This window comes from Rhodamnia argentea, chromosome 11, assembly GCF_020921035.1.
Source record: "Rhodamnia argentea isolate NSW1041297 chromosome 11, ASM2092103v1, whole genome shotgun sequence".
Classification (NCBI taxonomy): domain Eukaryota; kingdom Viridiplantae; phylum Streptophyta; class Magnoliopsida; order Myrtales; family Myrtaceae; genus Rhodamnia; species Rhodamnia argentea.
The window spans coordinates 23,515,165-23,532,999 of record NC_063160.1 but is presented as its reverse complement, the minus strand read 5'-3'; the positions used below and the strand labels follow the sequence as shown (position 1 = coordinate 23,532,999).

The 17,835-nt window shown below is 42.8% G+C and overlaps 3 protein-coding genes and 1 pseudogene across 6 annotated transcripts; 1 reads left to right on the top strand and 3 right to left on the bottom strand.

Moving 5' to 3' along the window:
* Positions 1-1,241: 1,241 nt before the first annotated feature.
* On the bottom strand, positions 1,242-3,399 carry LOC115751067 (annotated as a pseudogene).
* LOC115751063 (surfeit locus protein 2-like) lies at positions 3,347-17,071 on the top strand. 2 transcript variants are annotated; one of them, XM_030688765.2, is made up of 5 exons: positions 3,347-3,713; positions 4,149-4,246; positions 4,464-4,766; positions 5,181-5,254; positions 17,060-17,071. In XM_030688765.2, exons 1-4 carry the CDS (start codon positions 3,469-3,471, stop codon positions 5,231-5,233), a joined length of 699 nt encoding a protein of 232 aa, XP_030544625.1. In that variant the 5' UTR covers positions 3,347-3,468; the 3' UTR covers positions 5,234-5,254; positions 17,060-17,071. The 2 variants fall into 2 exon arrangements, with proteins under 2 accessions (XP_030544625.1, XP_030544624.1); XM_030688764.2 differs by lacking the exon at positions 17,060-17,071 and adding an exon at positions 5,322-5,557 and having other exon boundaries at positions 3,348-3,713; positions 5,181-5,229.
* Positions 6,002-11,377, bottom strand: LOC115751055 (uridine kinase-like protein 5). 2 transcript variants are annotated; one of them, XM_030688749.2, is made up of 14 exons: positions 10,832-11,375; positions 10,625-10,716; positions 9,792-9,861; positions 9,589-9,704; positions 9,190-9,286; positions 8,607-8,686; positions 8,116-8,310; positions 7,873-7,956; positions 7,723-7,783; positions 7,396-7,456; positions 6,742-6,835; positions 6,591-6,663; positions 6,425-6,507; positions 6,002-6,336 (listed from the first exon to the last, which is right to left on the bottom strand). In XM_030688749.2, exons 1-14 carry the CDS (start codon positions 10,944-10,946, stop codon positions 6,193-6,195), a joined length of 1,365 nt encoding a protein of 454 aa, XP_030544609.1. In that variant the 5' UTR covers positions 10,947-11,375; the 3' UTR covers positions 6,002-6,192. The 2 variants fall into 2 exon arrangements, with proteins under 2 accessions (XP_030544609.1, XP_030544608.1); XM_030688748.2 differs by having other exon boundaries at positions 6,591-6,835; positions 10,832-11,377.
* LOC115751053 (probable methyltransferase PMT9) lies at positions 13,241-17,834 on the bottom strand. 2 transcript variants are annotated; one of them, XM_048272100.1, is made up of 8 exons: positions 17,791-17,834; positions 17,392-17,749; positions 16,520-16,684; positions 16,247-16,429; positions 15,457-16,051; positions 14,836-14,951; positions 14,521-14,741; positions 13,241-14,271 (listed from the first exon to the last, which is right to left on the bottom strand). In XM_048272100.1, exons 2-8 carry the CDS (start codon positions 17,641-17,643, stop codon positions 13,956-13,958), a joined length of 1,848 nt encoding a protein of 615 aa, XP_048128057.1. In that variant the 5' UTR covers positions 17,644-17,749; positions 17,791-17,834; the 3' UTR covers positions 13,241-13,955. The 2 variants fall into 2 exon arrangements, with proteins under 2 accessions (XP_048128057.1, XP_030544603.1); XM_030688743.2 differs by having other exon boundaries at positions 14,836-14,948.
* Between the last annotated feature and the right edge of the window lies 1 nt (position 17,835).

Here is a 17,835-nt window from a genome sequence, read left to right as displayed (position 1 = left end):
ACTTTCTTTTTTTGTTTCTTTTTTCAACTATGGGCCCGCGAGTTATCTGGCCCTCCTAGATTCAGGAGAGGGCCACGACCCTCACCCGTTGGCCGGCAAATGTATGGATATGGGCAAGGGCCTAACGCCCTTAGTTGTGGCTTTCGATGGTCGGCCCAAAGTTGTAAACTAAAAACAAAGAAAAATAAAATAAAAGAAGCTTTAGAAAAAAATTTAAAATATGTAAAATTTGTTTGCGTTAGCGCCTCGAACGGGGCCGGCTGTCCATGTCAGCTTTTTTTAATCAAATTAAATTGGTAATAATTTAAGACTTTTTTTGGTAAGCATTCGAGGTCTGTCATTTTCATATGTCCGACAACATTCGCGAGGGCACATAAATCCAATCGATCTCATCTGTTCCCACGTGGGGCCCACTTGCATAAAACGGTCGAGAAGCATTGGTTTCGTGAACTTCCGGATCACATCGAAAACTAAAATTCCGAAATCTCTCGTGCGCGGCACGTGTTTCAGCGGACACATTGGTCTTGATTTTGGACCTTTGCTAGGTCATTCCAGTGCGGGTTGTCGAGTATCCGAATCGAGGAATTTAATGGGTTCACGCGCGAGAATTCAATTGAGATGCACCGGACTCACGTGCACCCGAGAATGTCCACAGTGTCCCTTGGACCCGGGACTTGTTTCTTTCTGTGTAATGTTGACATCATGGAGAGGAAGATCACATGTACGATGTTTGTGTTACTGATCCTTTCTTATTCTGCGTCACACTGTCACGGATTAAATTGAAGCAAAATAATGTGATGACAAAGCCAAAAGTCTATAACAGGCCGGTGCGTGATCGGGACTTTCGGCCCCGGTCGGATGGCGAGTCGCCGAGGATGTGCTCGGATATCCAGTTATTTGCTGCCGCATCGGTGCAATTTAATGTATGCCGTGCCAACCGACGAAAAATGGAAGGGTCCTCGCCGGAGTCTGCGAGCACCTCGCTCCCGTTTATGCTTTGCCTTTTGCCCACACCAGACATGCTTGTCCTCCCGTTCGTATCCACAGGACATCTTCCCTGCTTTCTCAAATCCTGTTGAGAAAAACTGAATTTGAGCTTTCCTGATTCTTGTTCACGCGGAATAATTTTGGATCAAAGTTCATGGAAGTGAAGCTACATCAGAGCGTTTTAACGGTCATTTCTGCTTTGAACCAGGAAGTCGGAGGATTCGGCTTGCAAACTTCGTATGTCCGAATTAGGTTCACAAGGATTGGTCGAAACCTTTTAACGAGGACATAGGACACTCTTTCTCTAAAAACCAAAATTCGGCGACGTTCCGTCTGTTCAAGGTTCTCCAAGATGATTTACCTTCTCTCGAGGAGTCGGCAATGAGGCCGTATTTTGCCGTCGTAGACGTCCACATAAGTCAGTACAGCTTCCGGCAGTTCATCCCTTAGTTGCTTCACTCATTCTTTTAGTTGTCGATTGAACTTCGAGGCCATTTCGTTCTGATCCTTCACGCACCCGATCTCATCGAGGTACCCTGGCATCGGATTGTGGACGAAGTGCAGTGTTATTGGCAAGCAACCGATGGGGCCGGTGTTGTGTATCCGGAAAGTTCTTGCGCCTTGCTGATACAGATGATGTCATTATATGTCCAAGGCCAAAGCATACATCAGATGAGAATAGAGTAAGAACATGAATTAACGTTGGAAGTTGTCATATGACTATTTAGCTTTCTTGGCTTCTTACTTGGACTGCAGTAGCCAACTGATTGACAAAAGTGTTGAGTTTCTTGTTAGTTCTCTTTCGGAACCCGGCAGCCAAATCATTTTGTCCAATGTCGAACACGTAGAGCGCCTTTGAGAAGTCCTTGGGCCTCGGAAGCCGGCTTCTGCGAAACTTCTTGGCTCCAGCTGCAAATTTATTTTCAACAAACAGCAAATTTAGTACTAGGTATGCCAAAAGGTCTAGGAGGAGTGACATTGATTTTAACAAACGCATAGATCCGACACTATCTTCTTATAAAGCTAGCTTATTGTGGTTGTAGAGATAGCTCGTGCGCGCCACAAACTGGTCGTAATTCGCCGTCCTGATGTCCAGCGAGAAGGGGCTCACCCCATTCTCAAAGAAGCTTTCGTTCTGCCTCCGGATGGTCGATCTTCTCATGGCGAAGTTCGCCTAGTGCCGAAAGCTCCGACCAAGCAAGTCCAAATACGCGCTCAAGTAATGCAGTCCGAGGTGCTCAGGTACATGATTGACAATACACTGGCCTCAAGCCGCGCCGAATTGATTCGTCACAATAAAAAACTGCTGCTGCTACTCTTCGAAACCCATCCCTAGATGGCCGTCTGAGGCCCGCCCCACCAGCCTGTGGAAGAGTCTCCCCGGTCGGCAACGCCATCGGGTAAAGTGCAGCTGATATCCCCCAGTGTCGGAGTTCGAGTCCCTGAAGTTGTTGATCGCCGGGGACTCACACGGTGGCAAGGCTTCTGCGATTGCAAGGCTGACAACATTCCAAGCCACTAGGAGCAGCAGCGCATGACACTGAAAGCGAGAGAACTCCTCCAATTGCCATAAACCGGTCGGGAGTGTCCGGGTTGGAGACAAATCCTTCGCACGTATGAACAAAATGGCAAAGTTGGACGTGAACAGTGATTGGATTTCATATGCTGGTCCGCCTCTGTTTCTGTATTTGCAGCAATTTTTGTTTTGACCTTGCCCATGAGCCAATGACACTCTTCATGTTTTCACAGTTGAGTTGTTCTTGGGATATATTTTCTTTTGACCAAAATGCCATAGTTTGGATCTCAATCAAATATCCTTACCTTAAAATTGACCCATAGATTTCTAATTTTGTTTAGCCACGCCAGTAGTTGTAACCCATCAATGTGTGGAAAATGCTCCAATAATGATCTCTTGTCGATGGAGCTTCTAAACAAGAGTTAGGGGTGGCAAATGGGCCGGCTTGGCCTACCGCTCGCCGTGCCGGAACAGACCATTTATGGAGCAGGCCCTGCTTGGACACGGCCCGCTTCGTTCCTCGGGCCACATGTGACAGGTCATGCCGTGCCCAAGCCCGTCCAATTTTTTCTTTTATTTCTCATGGTCAACGGCTATTGATCATGGTCCCAGGGGCCAGGCTCACAAAATTGCTAAAAAGTAGCAAAAAGTCCATTTAGGCCCAAAAATGTCTCAAGAATAAATGGGCCTGGAAAGCCCATAGTCCCGAAAAATCCAAAGGGCCGCCGTGCTAGGGATGTTCCGGCCCGTTTGATATCTTGGCAAGAACGATTCTCTCTCCCAAGTCCCAATACCGTCGAGTGGACCTCCTCCACCTCCACATCAAACCACAGTGTTTTCCCCTCATTGTTCACAATATCAAACGGCAGATCGTTTGAAGCGGCAAGCCACGTCATCGTCCTCTTCCCTGATCGTGCAACCAACGAACCCCTCTCTCTCTCTCTCTCTCTCTGTGAACAGCGACAATGTCGACGCCGGCGGCGGCGGAGGATAATAAAGAGGAGAAAGAAGGGACCCAGCTGCTGGGCTCGCCGACGTTCACCGAGCTCCAAAACGGCCGATTCAAGTGCGTCGAGACTGGCCACGAGATGCTCGCCAAGGACATGGAACCCTACTCTCGCAGCAAACGGTGTCGTCTGGGCCTCATCGACTTCGCCTTGGCCCGCAATAAGGCTCCCCTCAACATGTTCAAGCAAGACCCACTTTGCCGGTAGTCAAAAAGTTGACTCCTTTATTGTCGTCCTTCCTGTGGCGAAAATTTTCAGAGCTAACGTGTTTTGTCTTCTCGTCGTTTTGATTCTCCATCTTTTGTTTCTTTAATTTGTGCTGATAAAGCTGGAGAAAGAGGATGGAATGTGTGTTTTGGAGGTTGAAGATTGAAAGCTTAGCTGAGCTAGTTTGGTTTCCACAGATGGATTAACTTATTGGTTTCGCGTTGGTGGGGGAGATTTTGTTTTGTTTTACTGGTTTTGTTGTCAATATATTTTATGACTAGCGTGAGAAGTTCCGCCTCTTTGGATGGATTGAATCCTACTCTAGATGCTCTTTATATTCGCCGTTTTCGGGCGCTTCCCTCTTTGGCAAATGAGGGAGGGGAATGAAAGTCTCGATGCTGATAGGGCTCTCTCTTTATTCTGTTTTTCAGTTCGAAGTTAGTATGCAAATTGACTGGAGATACAGTAAACAAATCAGAGGAACATATATGGAAACATGTCAATGGGAAACGATTCCTCAACAAATTAGGTTGGTACTTTTACACTCAGTTTGATAATCAGTAGCTTTTGAAATCGGTGCATGAGATCATGTAGGATGTTGCGCTATTTCTGGTTTTGTTAATGTTAGCACGAGTGGTAGGCTTACACTGTAAAAACTGAGGGAAGTACTTTTACCTTAACACATTGAAAGGACTGGGATGTTTGAAGTCTAATGTGATGATAATCATGGTGATATCTGGTAACAGAGCTGAAGGAAATGGAAAAGCTGATGGAGAACAATTCGATGGAAGAAGTGGATGAAAAGCCAAAAAAAGCATCAAAACAGAAAAACGACAATTTCGATACGAAGCAGAAGAAGGAGAAGCAGAAATCTGCTATTGAGATGGTATCGGAAGTGAGAGACTCTGCTGAGATTGACAGTGATGTAGATAATGCTGACTTCTGGATGCCTCCTATTGGAGATCGTTGGGACTTTGACGATGGTGGAGATAGATGGGGATCTGATGCGGAGTCAGGGCAAGAGAGTGATGAAGCAGCTGATGGAACAGGTATGTTTTAATGAGTATTAATTTCATATTCTATATAATGAGTGACGAGTAGCTCATATCACTATGCAAAACCAATCATTTGGTTTGAGTAAAGTATTTTCAGATTTGTATTCTTCAGTCACATTGTCTTAGGATTGCATGTGCTGTTACAAGTACTAGAAGGTTCATTTCATGAGGCAGGGTAAGACAAAGGCATGGCAATCAATGATTGCCTTCCCATAGTGTGGATGCTAAGAATTTCTTAATCATAAATGAATTTTTGTGACAGTTCTCTGGAACATTGAATTTTGTTGGCCCAAAAGCCAGCTTGTCATCATTCTTTTTCCTATACTTCAAGATAATGTTTCAGTCAGATTGTGGGTGCTTTTTATCTGTTTCTTTTGACAAAATTGTTGCGATATTTTTGTGATCTAGATGGTATCAATAAAGTTGACGACAACGATTCTGAAGAGATTTCTATGAGGTAACTTCATGCCAATCATCGTATTGTAAATTTATTATTCTGGGGGATGGGGAGAGGGACAGTGAATCCCGGGTTGATGCTTTCATGTGCAGGACAAAAAGAATGTCGATCGAAATTGGACCCAGTAGCTTTGCTTCAAGGAAGAAGAAAAGTAGAAAAAATCCCACTGGCTGAGGCTGTAAGCAGTAATTCGATGTTTTGGCAGATCCATTGTACTAGATTGTCTGAAATCTTCCATCAAGGTTGTATGCCTGGCCTGTTAACGGAGAAGTCTGATTATGAAGCCAGTGAACTCCTGTTTCTTTGGGAAAATGGACATTGTTAATTTTACCTCTAAATTTTGTTGAAAAGGAAGAGTTTGTAGGACATTGCTGTCGGCTGGAAGGGCTGTTGAGAACACCCATGATGGATACTGCTTTTCCTCGTGGCAGCTGCTTGAGCATTGTTTATGAGAAATCAGTAGTGACCATATCGATCATACGTGACTTGGCTGGACAGTTTTCTGTTTCTTCTCTATGTCCGAAACTTTATTTTATACTTATCATAGACTACGTTCTCTGACCACTTCAAATACTGAAAGTTTCTTCCGTCTTTCCCTCAATAAAGATGCCATCGATAGCCATGTGTGTTTTTGTTTTCTAGAGTCTCCTACCTGTGTTTAGAAGTACAGATCCTCCTTAAACCACAGGTCCGGTTGTCGCCTGTTAAATCAAGAGAAAGAGATCACAGGTTTGATGTATGATATTTTATATATGAGACATTATATCATAATTGATATGCATCATGTGAATCTGATCATATGAAACCATGTTTCTCTCGGTTGTTTGTAATTCTACAAGCAGTACTTTAGCATCATTTGATATTGACGTTGATATTTGAAGAATTGCTGTGAAAAATAGTATAGTATGTTTCTGCTCGTTCGCCTTTGAAAGTGCTTGGATCGGTGCCTCTTTGTTGTGAATTTTAATCTGTTCCAAAGTAGCGATCCCCAAACTCCCCCATGCCTGGAATCACACGCGCATTCTCATCCAGAGATGCATCGATCTCTGAAGTCACAAGCTTCATCTTGGGAAATCTTTTGCACACCGCATGTATTCCTTGAGGTGCCTGCATCGTGACATTAAATTGCAACAGAACTTAAAAATGCACGACGCATGGTGGCTTCTGAAGAATGTGAATTACCAACATCACTTACAGCTATAAGATTAAGGAAGATGATATTATACTCTGGTACACCTTTGCTGAGAAGTAGAGTTATGGCCTTGACGGCAGAATTTCCTGAAACACATGGATTTACGCACAATATCATGTCTGTTTTAGCTGGTTTATAGAGGGATAGTGACTATTCTGTGTTTTCAAACCTGAAGCAAGTACGGGATCGAGTAAGAACACGTGGCGGCTTGAGATGTCTGCAGGTAGCTTTTCATAGATCAACTGCACCAATGTTGTAGCCAAAGTATAATTACCACGTTGTTGAAATAAGAACGTGCATCGGAGCTTGGCTTTACAAACCTGCCTGCCACTATTTCCCTCTCCATGGATGAGGATTTTGCCAATTTTGATTCCCTTACAGCAGGCCCTTAGTGCATTCTCCATGCTTTCCCCACTGGTGTATTCACAATCAAGTGTGAGTAATCCACTTAGTTTTTGCCGCTCTTAGTTGAGTTCTTGTTAGTTCATTGAATCAAGTGTAAGCAAGCACAACATTAGCAGAAAGCATAATTCTCCTTAGTATGTCCAAGGAGACCAAATGGCTCAGCAGCGGCATGGGTGGAGAGCTCCATATCATGTAAAAGCAGACAAAAGCCTTTGAAGTTTCCAGGTTAACACAGCAACTCCTTACCCTTACTTTCCTTCTCGGTGATTGTGCCAACAATAGTTGCCAAAAGAAAAACCTTTGGTATCATTTATTCCAACTGAACAGCAGTAAGGAGCAAGACTCGTTTATTGAAGCCCAAAGAAAATCCTCAAGACAGAAAACAGTTTTCTTTAATCTGTAGATTGGAACCTAACGGGCACTGATGCTGTTCGGGAGAAGCAGCTATAGCACCGCAAGATATTTTCTACATAATCAATAACAACCTGCTATGCTTGATACTAGCCGAATTTTGAATGCTATGAGCTCTTAGGACTCTGTCGTATGGAATGAACGAATGATAAACATACCTTCTGATGATTGAGACTCCGCACAACCTTTTGCGGAAAACAACTCCAGTGTACACAGATCCTGAGAGGAATGAAAGGTATTCAAATTCACTAGTGTCTATGACTTAAAAGCAGACATTTGGCCTACTCCGTTTGAGTATTTGGGTAAAGGGCATTCACTCAAGCCTGGATGGCCCATTATTACAAGGAAGAAATTTTTCCCACCATGACTACAGACTACAGAGACTAAACAACGCATATGTACAAGTGAAAAAACTTGATATAAAGAATCAGTGCATCTATTGTCTTCCTTTTAGACAAGGAACGTAGAAAGCATTTTGTAACAACCTGTTGGAGTAGTTATCTGTTTTTCAGAAAAGGGAAGATGGCCAAGTCCGTGCTCCACCACCTGAAAGACGGCATCTAACAAATCAAGAACTAAAACGAACAGATTACGTCTCCTGTTCTATAGACTGCAGTAAAAGCCAAATTCATTACCAAGCGAATAAGACGATCAGCATAGAAGACAAAGTCATGTTTTCTTGTCCTGACATCACGTACAAGCGTGTGCATACCCCGTATCTGGAAATAAACATAATCATGAAGTTGTTTTTGGCATTAGCCTCTAGAAGTTTAGATGAGGAGTTCAACACACAAGTGGTTTCCTATGTTGCATAAGAGGAACTCTACTGGAACATGTACAGAGAAATAAAGAACTTGGCGAGGATATATGACTGATACCTGAAATGTAGAAGTAATCACAAATAAGTTGGCATATATTTTGCATAGATTGTGCTGGCCAAGCTTCGTATGAATATGTTGAACTATCAAGTCGATTGCAACATCATTATCTCCTCCTCTAGGGATGATGACATCAGCAAACTTTTTTGAAGGCAATATGAATTCATCAAAACTAGGCTTCACAAACCTGTCATACTGAAAATTAGAGAAAATTGCCCAGTAAGACAACTTGCTGATAGGTTGCCGTTGGACGTGTGATGGGGCTGCAATGCATACAGAGAGAGACAGAGAGACAGAGAGACAGAGAGAGAGTTTCAAATGCTTAGATAAGAATAAACATAGTCCCTGCAAGAATCTTTTTTAAAGTTTCGTTGCAGTGTATTACTTCTTGGTTTAATTGGGAATGTGATGATTTCTTTTGAAGGAATGACGTGCATCCTTACCATGGATTGAGATGGCATCTATATGACGAAGGGATTCAGATTACTAACTTGGTCAAGCACGCCTTGAATGTCTCTGCCTCTTTCAATGGTATCCCGTTGAATCCTTCGGGCTAGTCGTATATCAGAATCTGCACTGAAGAAGTGTTAGGATGGTAATTAGATTGTAACCCTGAATCCTGTGCAGAAAGCAAAGCTTGTGCCACATAATGAATGCAGGGACTTTATGTTGAGAGGAGGAGTTCAGCAGGACTCCACGTGTGTAAATACAAACAAACTTTCTAGCTGAACTAAGAATCATACGAGAATTAAAATTGAGGATACTCGTGTAGGAACTCCTAATCTTGTTATGCTTTTATTAACTGCAGATAAAGTTTCTATAGATGAACTATGACTGCTGGACACGTCAAAATAATGTACTTTTCTGGCAAACATATGCTTTAGTGAACAAAGTCCGAAGGGGTCTAAGGCACTATTACATTTCATGTAGGTTCCTCCAGTCCCAAGCTATTTGGTTTCAGGAAAGCAGAAACCCAAGTTGGAAAGCTCAAAGACAGGTCAGATCCTCTCAAAACAAAGGCAGAACAACTTACTCTACTGTACGAATGATACAGAGACAGGGACCATAAGAGACCTGTGTCAACGAAGATCTTCATGTTCATGAGATCGCGAACTCGAGGATCATGAAGGACGAGAATTCCTTCTAAAATTATAACGTCAGACGGGTTGACCTACATGAATTAAAGAAACAGCATTATAAAGTTAGTGTGTATCTAATTGGGAGGATCTACAAGAAAGTAGTAAACCTAAAGAAAAGAAAAAAGGATCTTCACAGATGCTATAAAAATGTATGTGCCATTCTAATGCTGCACATTGCTCCACCATAAGTTTCTGATGGCAATGGTACTGTTCTCGACACAACCAGGGACCCAAGATGATTGAAAGTTTGCTATAATCAGGAGTCTTGGAAGTGCTTCTGGTGATTGACTTGGCAGCTCGAAAGATGGTCTGCAGCTTGCATATACGTTAGTACCTTGCATGCTGCTTCAGTGCTTCTATGGCTCTTGAAATCATAGTCAGGTATGCTGACTTCCTGTCCAAGTTTTAGCTGTTCCATGCATGAAAGGAGTAGCTCTGTATTGAATGCATCTGAGCAATGATTGAAGATGTCAAGTACATTGTTGCGGACTCTTCAAGCTTGAAGCTTTGACCAAGCAATCTGACCAGTAAACTCACCCGGATGGTCAAAATTGTACTCGTGAACGTTCTGCAGTTTCTCATCACTCAGTGCGTGGTAGAAAGAATCCTGCAAGATGCAGAGCGAAGCAATTACCCTCCATATTCATTCCAGGATAACAGAATTCGCTGGAACGAATAAATGATATCCTCTTTCCCATATGGAACAGTCTACTTTTATGTATTGCTTACATAAAAAGAGAGCATGAGAAAATTGATCTCTCTATTTTTTGAACTCCAAAAATTAAGTCCCAAAAGAAAGGGCTATTTCCTGCTCTACATGCCTTATATAAGAGTCGCAATCACATCCTTATATTCCACTTTCTACGTTAAGCTTTATGAGTGTCTCCAACAAATCTATCGCTAGAGCAGAGCAAACTGCATTCGTTTGACAACGAAGGTCAGTTTAGTTCAGGAGACATCTAACCATGAAACATGACCATTTCAACCTTTCCGAACAAAAGGAACTTCATGCTTCGATAAATCAATGAGCCGCCCCTGTTAAGAGAGACGAACGCTCAGGAACTCTTTCAAATTGTAAACGATACGCTAAATGTTATTGTCTTTATAGTAAGCTTGGCAGAAAGAGTCTATCACAAGGTAGAATTCACATAAGTCCACAAGGCTACTCCTAATTATGCGTTTGGCTAGTGTAGCGGCCTTGTAAGTTACTGTTGGCCCAGCTTTGACGTTGGACAGCCTAACGCCACTCTTCTCGGTGTTTCTCGTGTAACATCATTTGCAGTGCAAAAAAGGGAATGTTTTCACTGTAAGTTTCTTTTAGCTGTTCCGATTTCTTACAAGGTCAATCCATAAGGACTAGAGGCACTCACCTGATTCACGAGAACAACACTCTCATGATGCATCTGCGAGATGATCATGTTGCAAACGGTCGTCTTGCCGGACGCAGTCCCACCAGCAACCCCTGACCGAAGGCCGAACAAACAACACAAGAAACCACGAATCACGATTCGTTCCGTCACAGACTAAGACCAATATTATCCGAAAACTAGAATCAAGCACGGGCACGACCCGGTCACCTATCACGAACGGCTGCTTGAACGGCGGCGCGCGGGCGCGCTGGCCCTGGGATTTAAGGGAGAAGTACTGATCCTTGACGCCATTGGCCAACGCAGCCACCGGCTCCGGTTCCATGGGCGAGAGCCGAAATCCGCGCGAAGAAAGCCGCGGGAAGCCTCAAGATCGACCTCGGCGATCCACACAAAAACGACGAAGCGCTCCGTCTCGATCGGGCCTCAACTTTCACGCGGCGGTTCGCGATGGTACTGAAGGGGAGTGCGTACGGAAGCGTCGCGGTTGGAGGAGCGTTCGGGCTCTCGTCCGTCGTCGCTGGGCGGTGAGGATCTCGAAAGATAGCATAGGAAATGGCAGGGCGTGAGGATTTCCATGCTTTTGCGAGTTTAGCTCCCTTTATAAGGAGGAGTTACAGAGACAGAGAGAGATGAGATCGAAGACGATGGAGGAGGAAAGGAACGAAAAGAGCGGGAAGAGACGAACAATGTGGGACCGACACGTGCCCAGCTTTCGTATCCTCGTGGTCGATTTCGGTACGCTCGCTACCGTTTCTTATCCTTCACGGTCGTTTCGACATTAAACTACAGAAAATGCGAGTGATATTTTCTTCCTTCTTTTGCCTTTTCTCCGATTAGGAAATGGAAAAAAAAATGATTTCTAATTCACGAGATCCTGTATTTATTAAACTTTTTCAAATATAAATTTATGTATATCCGATGTTGTTTTAAATGTACTCTAAGTCGGCAAAAGCACCGTTTCGCTTTACGTGACCTTCTATCGAAGAACCGTGGCTTAATTTTAGGGATTAGTCACACCTACCCGACATAGGCTATCGGACGATTGAGATTAACCCAGCAAAACGATGATTTTTATACGGTGAATTCTGGCCGTGGGAATGGAGCACGATGAAAATTATTATATTTGATTTTGAGAAAAAATAAAGTCGTGGAAATATTATCGAATGAGAATTCTCTAATAAAATTAATTTAGGATGTACCGATTGTATCTTAAAACTACCTAAACTATTCCTTTCGATTGAATCTTAATACATTATATGTACTAATGGAATGAGAAAGGATCATATTTCTCCTTGAAATCATGATTCCTTTTAGGTCTAGTTTGGTTTTACGAATAAGGAATTCTCTATTCCAAATAATATCGTTTATTGGAAAAAGATTTCATTTCCGTTGTTTGGATGACCAGACATCCTCCTCTTCATGGACACTTCTCATTGACAATGGAAACCGATGACGATCTACTGGCGACCGCAACCGTGATCAATGACGAAGGTAGCGGAGGTGGCAATCAACCGCAATGGCCATCTACGGTAGAGGTTGATTTTTTTGATGATTTTGAGGCTATGAAAACGTAAAAGTGAAATGCCAATAGTAGCTACGATAAAGTAATTCAATTCTGAACTTTTCAAGTGTAGCATTGAATTCGGATTGTGGTCGGGATTGGAATTTTTCATACAATAGGGCTGCGTTTGGTGGTTCGGATTAGAGTCCGGATAGAATAAGAAATTATCATATCCAGTATTTGGCAACATCATCTCAACAGGATATACATGGATAAAATACCCGATAAGAAATCCGGGGAAAGAGGTGGAATAGATCCGGATTGGATAATATTTTTTTAACAAAAAACTTAACAAACCCTGCATTGAAGGAGGTGGCATAGTAAAGCAAGCGATGATCGACGATCAAAATAGAGTCTAAGAAGAAGAGAAAGAAGAAAATCTCCATGGACGCAGAAACGGAGAGACCCACAAAACCTCCATTGAAGGAGATGGTGGTCGAGATTTTGCCAGCGGGACCTTTCTTTTCTTTTTCTTTTTTCAGGGCCTCCCATGTCTTCCTCCTCTGCCTTCTACTCCAAATCGTTCTTAAGTGAAATAAGACAAAAAAGAGAAAAAAAAGTTTGCTTCTTGGTCATTCTCTCTCTTCCATCCATGCCCGAGATCGGAACCGTTGCGCTGTTTTGCTTCTTGGTCGTTCTCTCTCTCCCATCCATACCCGAGATCGGAACCGCTGCGACGGTCACAGATCCTTCCAGAATCCGCCTGGGCGCACCAGTTTCACGGCGTCTGGAGGCGGCCCTAGGGTAGGTTCGCATATCCAAGACCCATGGAAGAAGGCTCGAATCTAGCTCGGCACCTTATACTCTACTGATGATGCAGCCTGATATCCAGGTTATATCCGGATATTTACGAAACATATGATAGGATTTTTCATAATTCAATGGACAATCCGAAAGATTTTTAATCCCACCTTATGCTATCCTATTCCAATCCATGTCCGAACCACCAAACGCAGCCTGACAGAACAGAGACTCGAGTATTGAACACGAGAACATTACATAAAACATTACATTTCTAATGCGAAATTGAATGCATCCAAGGACTGAAGAAACCAACAACAAAAAAACAAGAAGCCATTAGTTAAGAACCAAAAAATTCAAAGCGCCGAGAAAGAATTAATCAACTCATCGTCTCCCGAAGACATCCTGAATATGAGACACAGTCCATTTTGATGTCAATGACCGATTTGACATGTACATGCACTCAGCTACTGACCAACTTTTAAATACAGCCGCAACTTAGACCAGGCCGTTGCTTTACTTTTGTTTGGTCGGATCACTGCGACAGAATCAGCTCTGACCGACGGAATCACCCATAAAGCCTTCACGATCGAAAAGTCCATGTAAAAGTGAAAATTAAAAAGTATATTGACGAAGAATTACATCCGATCAAACCAACCTAAAATGATCATGTAAGCCTAGCTTCTCTCAAACAGTCACATGTAGCCGTCGCTGCACCCGTATCTCCACAATGCTTTACGCAGTAGTCTCATGTAGAAAGTGAGTCCCCATCTCGAAAGAACAGGCAAGTCTCGGTACCAAGTGGCGCAACTGAATGCCAGTTTCTCCTAGCAGATCCATTCAAGCCTTTTTTGGCTGAAAAAGGCCATGGTTATTTGAGTTGCTCATAAAATCTGACTTAACTGGTTCAGAAAACAGAGACAACTGGGCCAGGAAGCTATAGAGAGGATCAAAGGATGACCTTGTAATCCACCATGATGATATGTGATTAACAAAAAACAAAACTAACAAGTACCTGATAATGCATCATCACAATGTGTTGACCCCTTCAGTCCACAACTTCTTTCTCACGATAAGAACTCTTTCTTCGGAAGAGGAGAGAGAATCCACCCTAGGTTCAACTTCCGATGACCAGCCATCCCACCTAAAGGCAAGAAGATATCTCCTGATGTAATTTATTACAGAAGACTTATCTCTTATGATTACATAGCCCTCCGGCCTTAAAATCCGGTCCATTTCAATCAATAGATCCTCTATCCCACAATTACGCTCGTCAATCTCCGAAAAAACTTCCCAGGCATGAAGAAGATCATATGTACGGGGATACGTTGAAAATGCTTCACACCTGACAAAGGACAAAAAAATTATACGTGAATGATATTCATACTAAGAGCTGAGAATGAGAAACAGAACAGAGAATGTCAAATTCTTTGTTATCCCTGCCATATCCGCATCATACTCAGCGGCTGTCAAATATCTACGTCATCAATAAGATCAACAACAGTATATGTTGATTGGTAACAGGAAATACTTTGCACGGATCATGTATGAAAAAGAATCAATAACCTAAAATGATAATAGGCAGGATCAATACCAATCATGAACAGTTCCAATTAAGCCTCGGTCATAGATAATCTTCAATTTGGCAGAGGCATGAACAGAAGCTACATTCATAACCCAAACATCTTTGTCGTTTAGCGCAGCTGCAAACCCCCCAAGGTTAGAGTTCATGTCCATAACATTTCTGATTGAGTTCTTATGTAAGATAGCTCTCATCTGCTTCCAGTACTCATCAACTCTAGAACGCCATACATTCTGCATAAAAGATTATGAAATTTTTTATCGCAATGATACGAGCTAAATCCTGAATGTAGTGACACATTGATCATCACAGCATGCGTGCACTTACAGTATCCTCTTGAAACTCTGCAGGAATGACACCAATTTCTTCCAGGCGAGGAGGTGGTGCAGTAAGCCTCCGAGGCCAAGGAACCAATCCACTCCATCTTTCCCGGTGCATCCCTTCTCAAAAGTATAAGTAGGATAATGAAAATTAATTTTACTCACACCGCCAAAATTTTACTCAATATCGAGGGAGAAACACGTGTTCCCCGAAAAGCAATTGACAGAAGTAAATTTATCAGCATGGATCTCGAATTATGTCCCTTCGATGAAGTCTTTTTGCCACCCAACCAAAAAATTGTGATTATCATCACCATAAGCAATCAAGGTGAGGGCAGACTAAGGGGACTCTATAATCTGTCCTCACCATTCAATCACTTATGTTTACCAGACAGATGCAGTAACTATTATTATTCCTACTTCTTTTTCATTTGGTCTAAATGCAATTACTATTTTAGAAAGACAATTAATGCCTACTGTGATAATCTGCAATGACAGAGTTGTCAAGTCCCAGAGTGATTTGGGAATAAGGGCAGGTAATTAAATTAGCGGTAAACGAATAAACAAATCATACATCAGTAACAAGTACATACGTTTTCAGCACTAAATATATTGTCAAAGCACTCACTTGCCGAGTAAGGGGAGATGCATGCCTTCATGAGCACATTCCAACTTGCATCTGGATCATCATCAGAGCTGCACAAAGGGGGTTTTGTTCCTTGATCTCTCTTCAAGTAGCAACTATTACTCATTGGTTTTGCCCATATAACAGTTTGGTCTTTCTTAGCTACAACTCTCCAACACATTCTTCTAAGAAGATCATGCATGGAGTTCCAAATCTTTCGGTTCTCCGGATCGTGTGCATAGGCTTCAGGAGAGGAGTACACAAAATATCCTCCTGGTCTTAGTAGTCTGTCAAGTTCTAATAATAGAATGCCATCTCTTTGGAGCCAATCTATCCTACATCTTGAACAATGAGCCAGTTCAAAAGACCTACTCGGATAAGGAAGTCTTTTGGTCCCCAATACACCTAGAGTAGAAGGAATCCCCCTCTCCAATGCGAATTGTATTTGGTTCTCATGCACATCATTAGGTGCAAGGGACATGGCTATAATATCAAGAGGAAGAAGGTAAGCACCAAAACTTGCGACACCACACCCAACATCAAGGACGTTCCTGATACTTCCCCCATTGTGGAGCTTATCCCCAGGAAACTTTAGCATCTGAAGTTTCATAAGTAAAGCCCACAAAAAGCACATAATGAGTTATGGCTTTAATGATTGCAGCTAAATAAAAAATGCACAGTAAATCAAACGATGCCCCCACCCCCTCCAAAGGAATAATTTGTACATAGGAAAGAAAAGCTTCTGTCTTTTTCCCGCCAAGGGTCAACAGATGATAAAGCAACTAGATCGTACCTTAGCCACTGCCATGATGTACTTGTCGGCCCCATCATGAAAATGGGTTCCACCACCAGGGAAATTTATCTTGTTGCCATTCACAACCATCCAATGCTGATCGGATTTCTCCTGTGCAAGATGTGTGTGTGGTATGTTTGCTCTCCACACTTCATCCCTGCTTGCTGGCCACCTGATAGGTATCTGATATTCTAGAAATAAGTATTAACATCAGATCCAACTGACGCCAACCTAAATTTGACTGCTGTACAAAAGGCGGCAAAAGAAACGAACCTTATAGCCAACTGGTGGAGGAATCAAGCAGTTGTAACGGCGCTCAGGTGGTGGACAATGCCGTTCGTAGTGCTCCATCAAAGTCAAGTTGGGCTTCAATTTCATTTGGTATATAAGGTTTCTATCCAAACAAGGTATTAATTCCGAGAATTTCACATCACATACCTAAATGGACCAAAAGAAGGAATGATCCAGGTGAGAAGAGCTACATAAGGAGATCATAAAGATCAATCAAAAGCACAATCGACAAAGCCGACCATCAAACTGCAGGGAATTCAAAGCAATAAATAGGCAAATTCTATCATCTGTCGATACAACCACATTCACGAAATGATCGAAAGAGGTTGGAAAAGATGCGCTCGAGAATGCAAGCAATGATCTAAACATAACCCACATCCTGGCAGACTTGCAAATGACAAGACCATTGTTTGTTCGCAGACACTAAAAGTATCAAAATCCGATATTAGCAGGAAAAGAATATTGAAAAAAGGGTTGTCCTTTTTGATGCAGCAATTGCATTTCCAAACTCGAAGCAGCAAGCCAGTCATTTATCATTTTAGTGATTTTGAAATCTCCACACTCTGATCGGTGAGACTTGTACACTCGTGGCACAGGACAATGCAATAAAACCGGCCAAAAAATAGGAAAATGAGAAGTTAAACGGAATCGAACTCCAGAAGTCGCAATAAACAGCTTTTCACCACAGCAAACAACTAAACTTCAAGTACAACTTTCGCGAATGCTCCTAAGGACAATGCCAATAAAACCGGCCAAAAATTACGAAAATGCCAAGTTAAACGGAATCGAACTCCAGAAGTCGCAATAAACCGACTTTCATAACTGAAAACAATTAAACTTCGAGCACAGCTTACGGGAATGCTCCCGGGAACATCAGGCTGGCGCTCACGGTTGGCGAACAGATCATCCAAGTCGTGATGGGGCACGAACCCGCCGAGAACAGGGTCGACCCCTTCGGACCCGAGACCATCTGCGTCGGATCTCGAGAGACCCGGAGCGACAGACGACCCGTAGTACAAACACACCAGCCCCAGAACCGCAATCGTTCCGATCAAAACGTACTTCACGGCCATTGCATTAGCCACCAATTCGCCCTTGCTCTTCATTTGAACTGAACCGAACCGAACCGCGACGAAATCCTCCGGAGCAATAAACCCTAAGCCAAAAGACACGATTTTGACGGAGGTCGGAGAGCGAGAGACAGGTGGGTGGATTTTTTTTTTTTTTTTTTTTGGTCGAAAAACAGGTGGGTGGATTTGGCCTTGCGGCGACGGCGATGGACGCAGCTCCCGAGCCAA

What these genes read in the sequence shown, in the direction of transcription:
- LOC115751063 (XM_030688764.2), top strand. Translation starts at nt 3,469, where the DNA reads ATGTCGACGCCGGCGGCGGCGGAGGATAATAAAGAGGAGAAAGAAGGG. An exon ending in AAGCAAGACCCACTTTGCCG is followed by an intron (nt 3,714 to 4,148) that starts GTAGTCAAAAAG and finishes TCTGTTTTTCAG; the next exon opens with TTCGAAGTTAGTATGCAAAT. An exon ending in TCTGAAGAGATTTCTATGAG is followed by an intron (nt 5,230 to 5,321) that starts GTAACTTCATGC and finishes TTTCATGTGCAG; the next exon opens with GACAAAAAGAATGTCGATCG.
- LOC115751055 (XM_030688748.2), bottom strand. Translation starts at nt 10,946, where the DNA reads ATGGAACCGGAGCCGGTGGCTGCGTTGGCCAATGGCGTCAAGGATCAG. An exon ending in CAAGCAGCCGTTCGTGATAG is followed by an intron (nt 10,717 to 10,831) that starts GTGACCGGGTCG and finishes GCCTTCGGTCAG; the next exon opens with GGGTTGCTGGTGGGACTGCG. An exon ending in GTGTTGTTCTCGTGAATCAG is followed by an intron (nt 9,862 to 10,624) that starts GTGAGTGCCTCT and finishes TGCATCTTGCAG; the next exon opens with GATTCTTTCTACCACGCACT.
- LOC115751053 (XM_048272100.1), bottom strand. Translation starts at nt 17,643, where the DNA reads ATGAAGAGCAAGGGCGAATTGGTGGCTAATGCAATGGCCGTGAAGTAC. An exon ending in ATGTTCCCGGGAGCATTCCC is followed by an intron (nt 16,685 to 17,391) that starts GTAAGCTGTGCT and finishes TGGTCCATTTAG; the next exon opens with GTATGTGATGTGAAATTCTC. An exon ending in CAGAGTTTCAAGAGGATACT is followed by an intron (nt 14,742 to 14,835) that starts GTAAGTGCACGC and finishes TCTTTTATGCAG; the next exon opens with AATGTATGGCGTTCTAGAGT.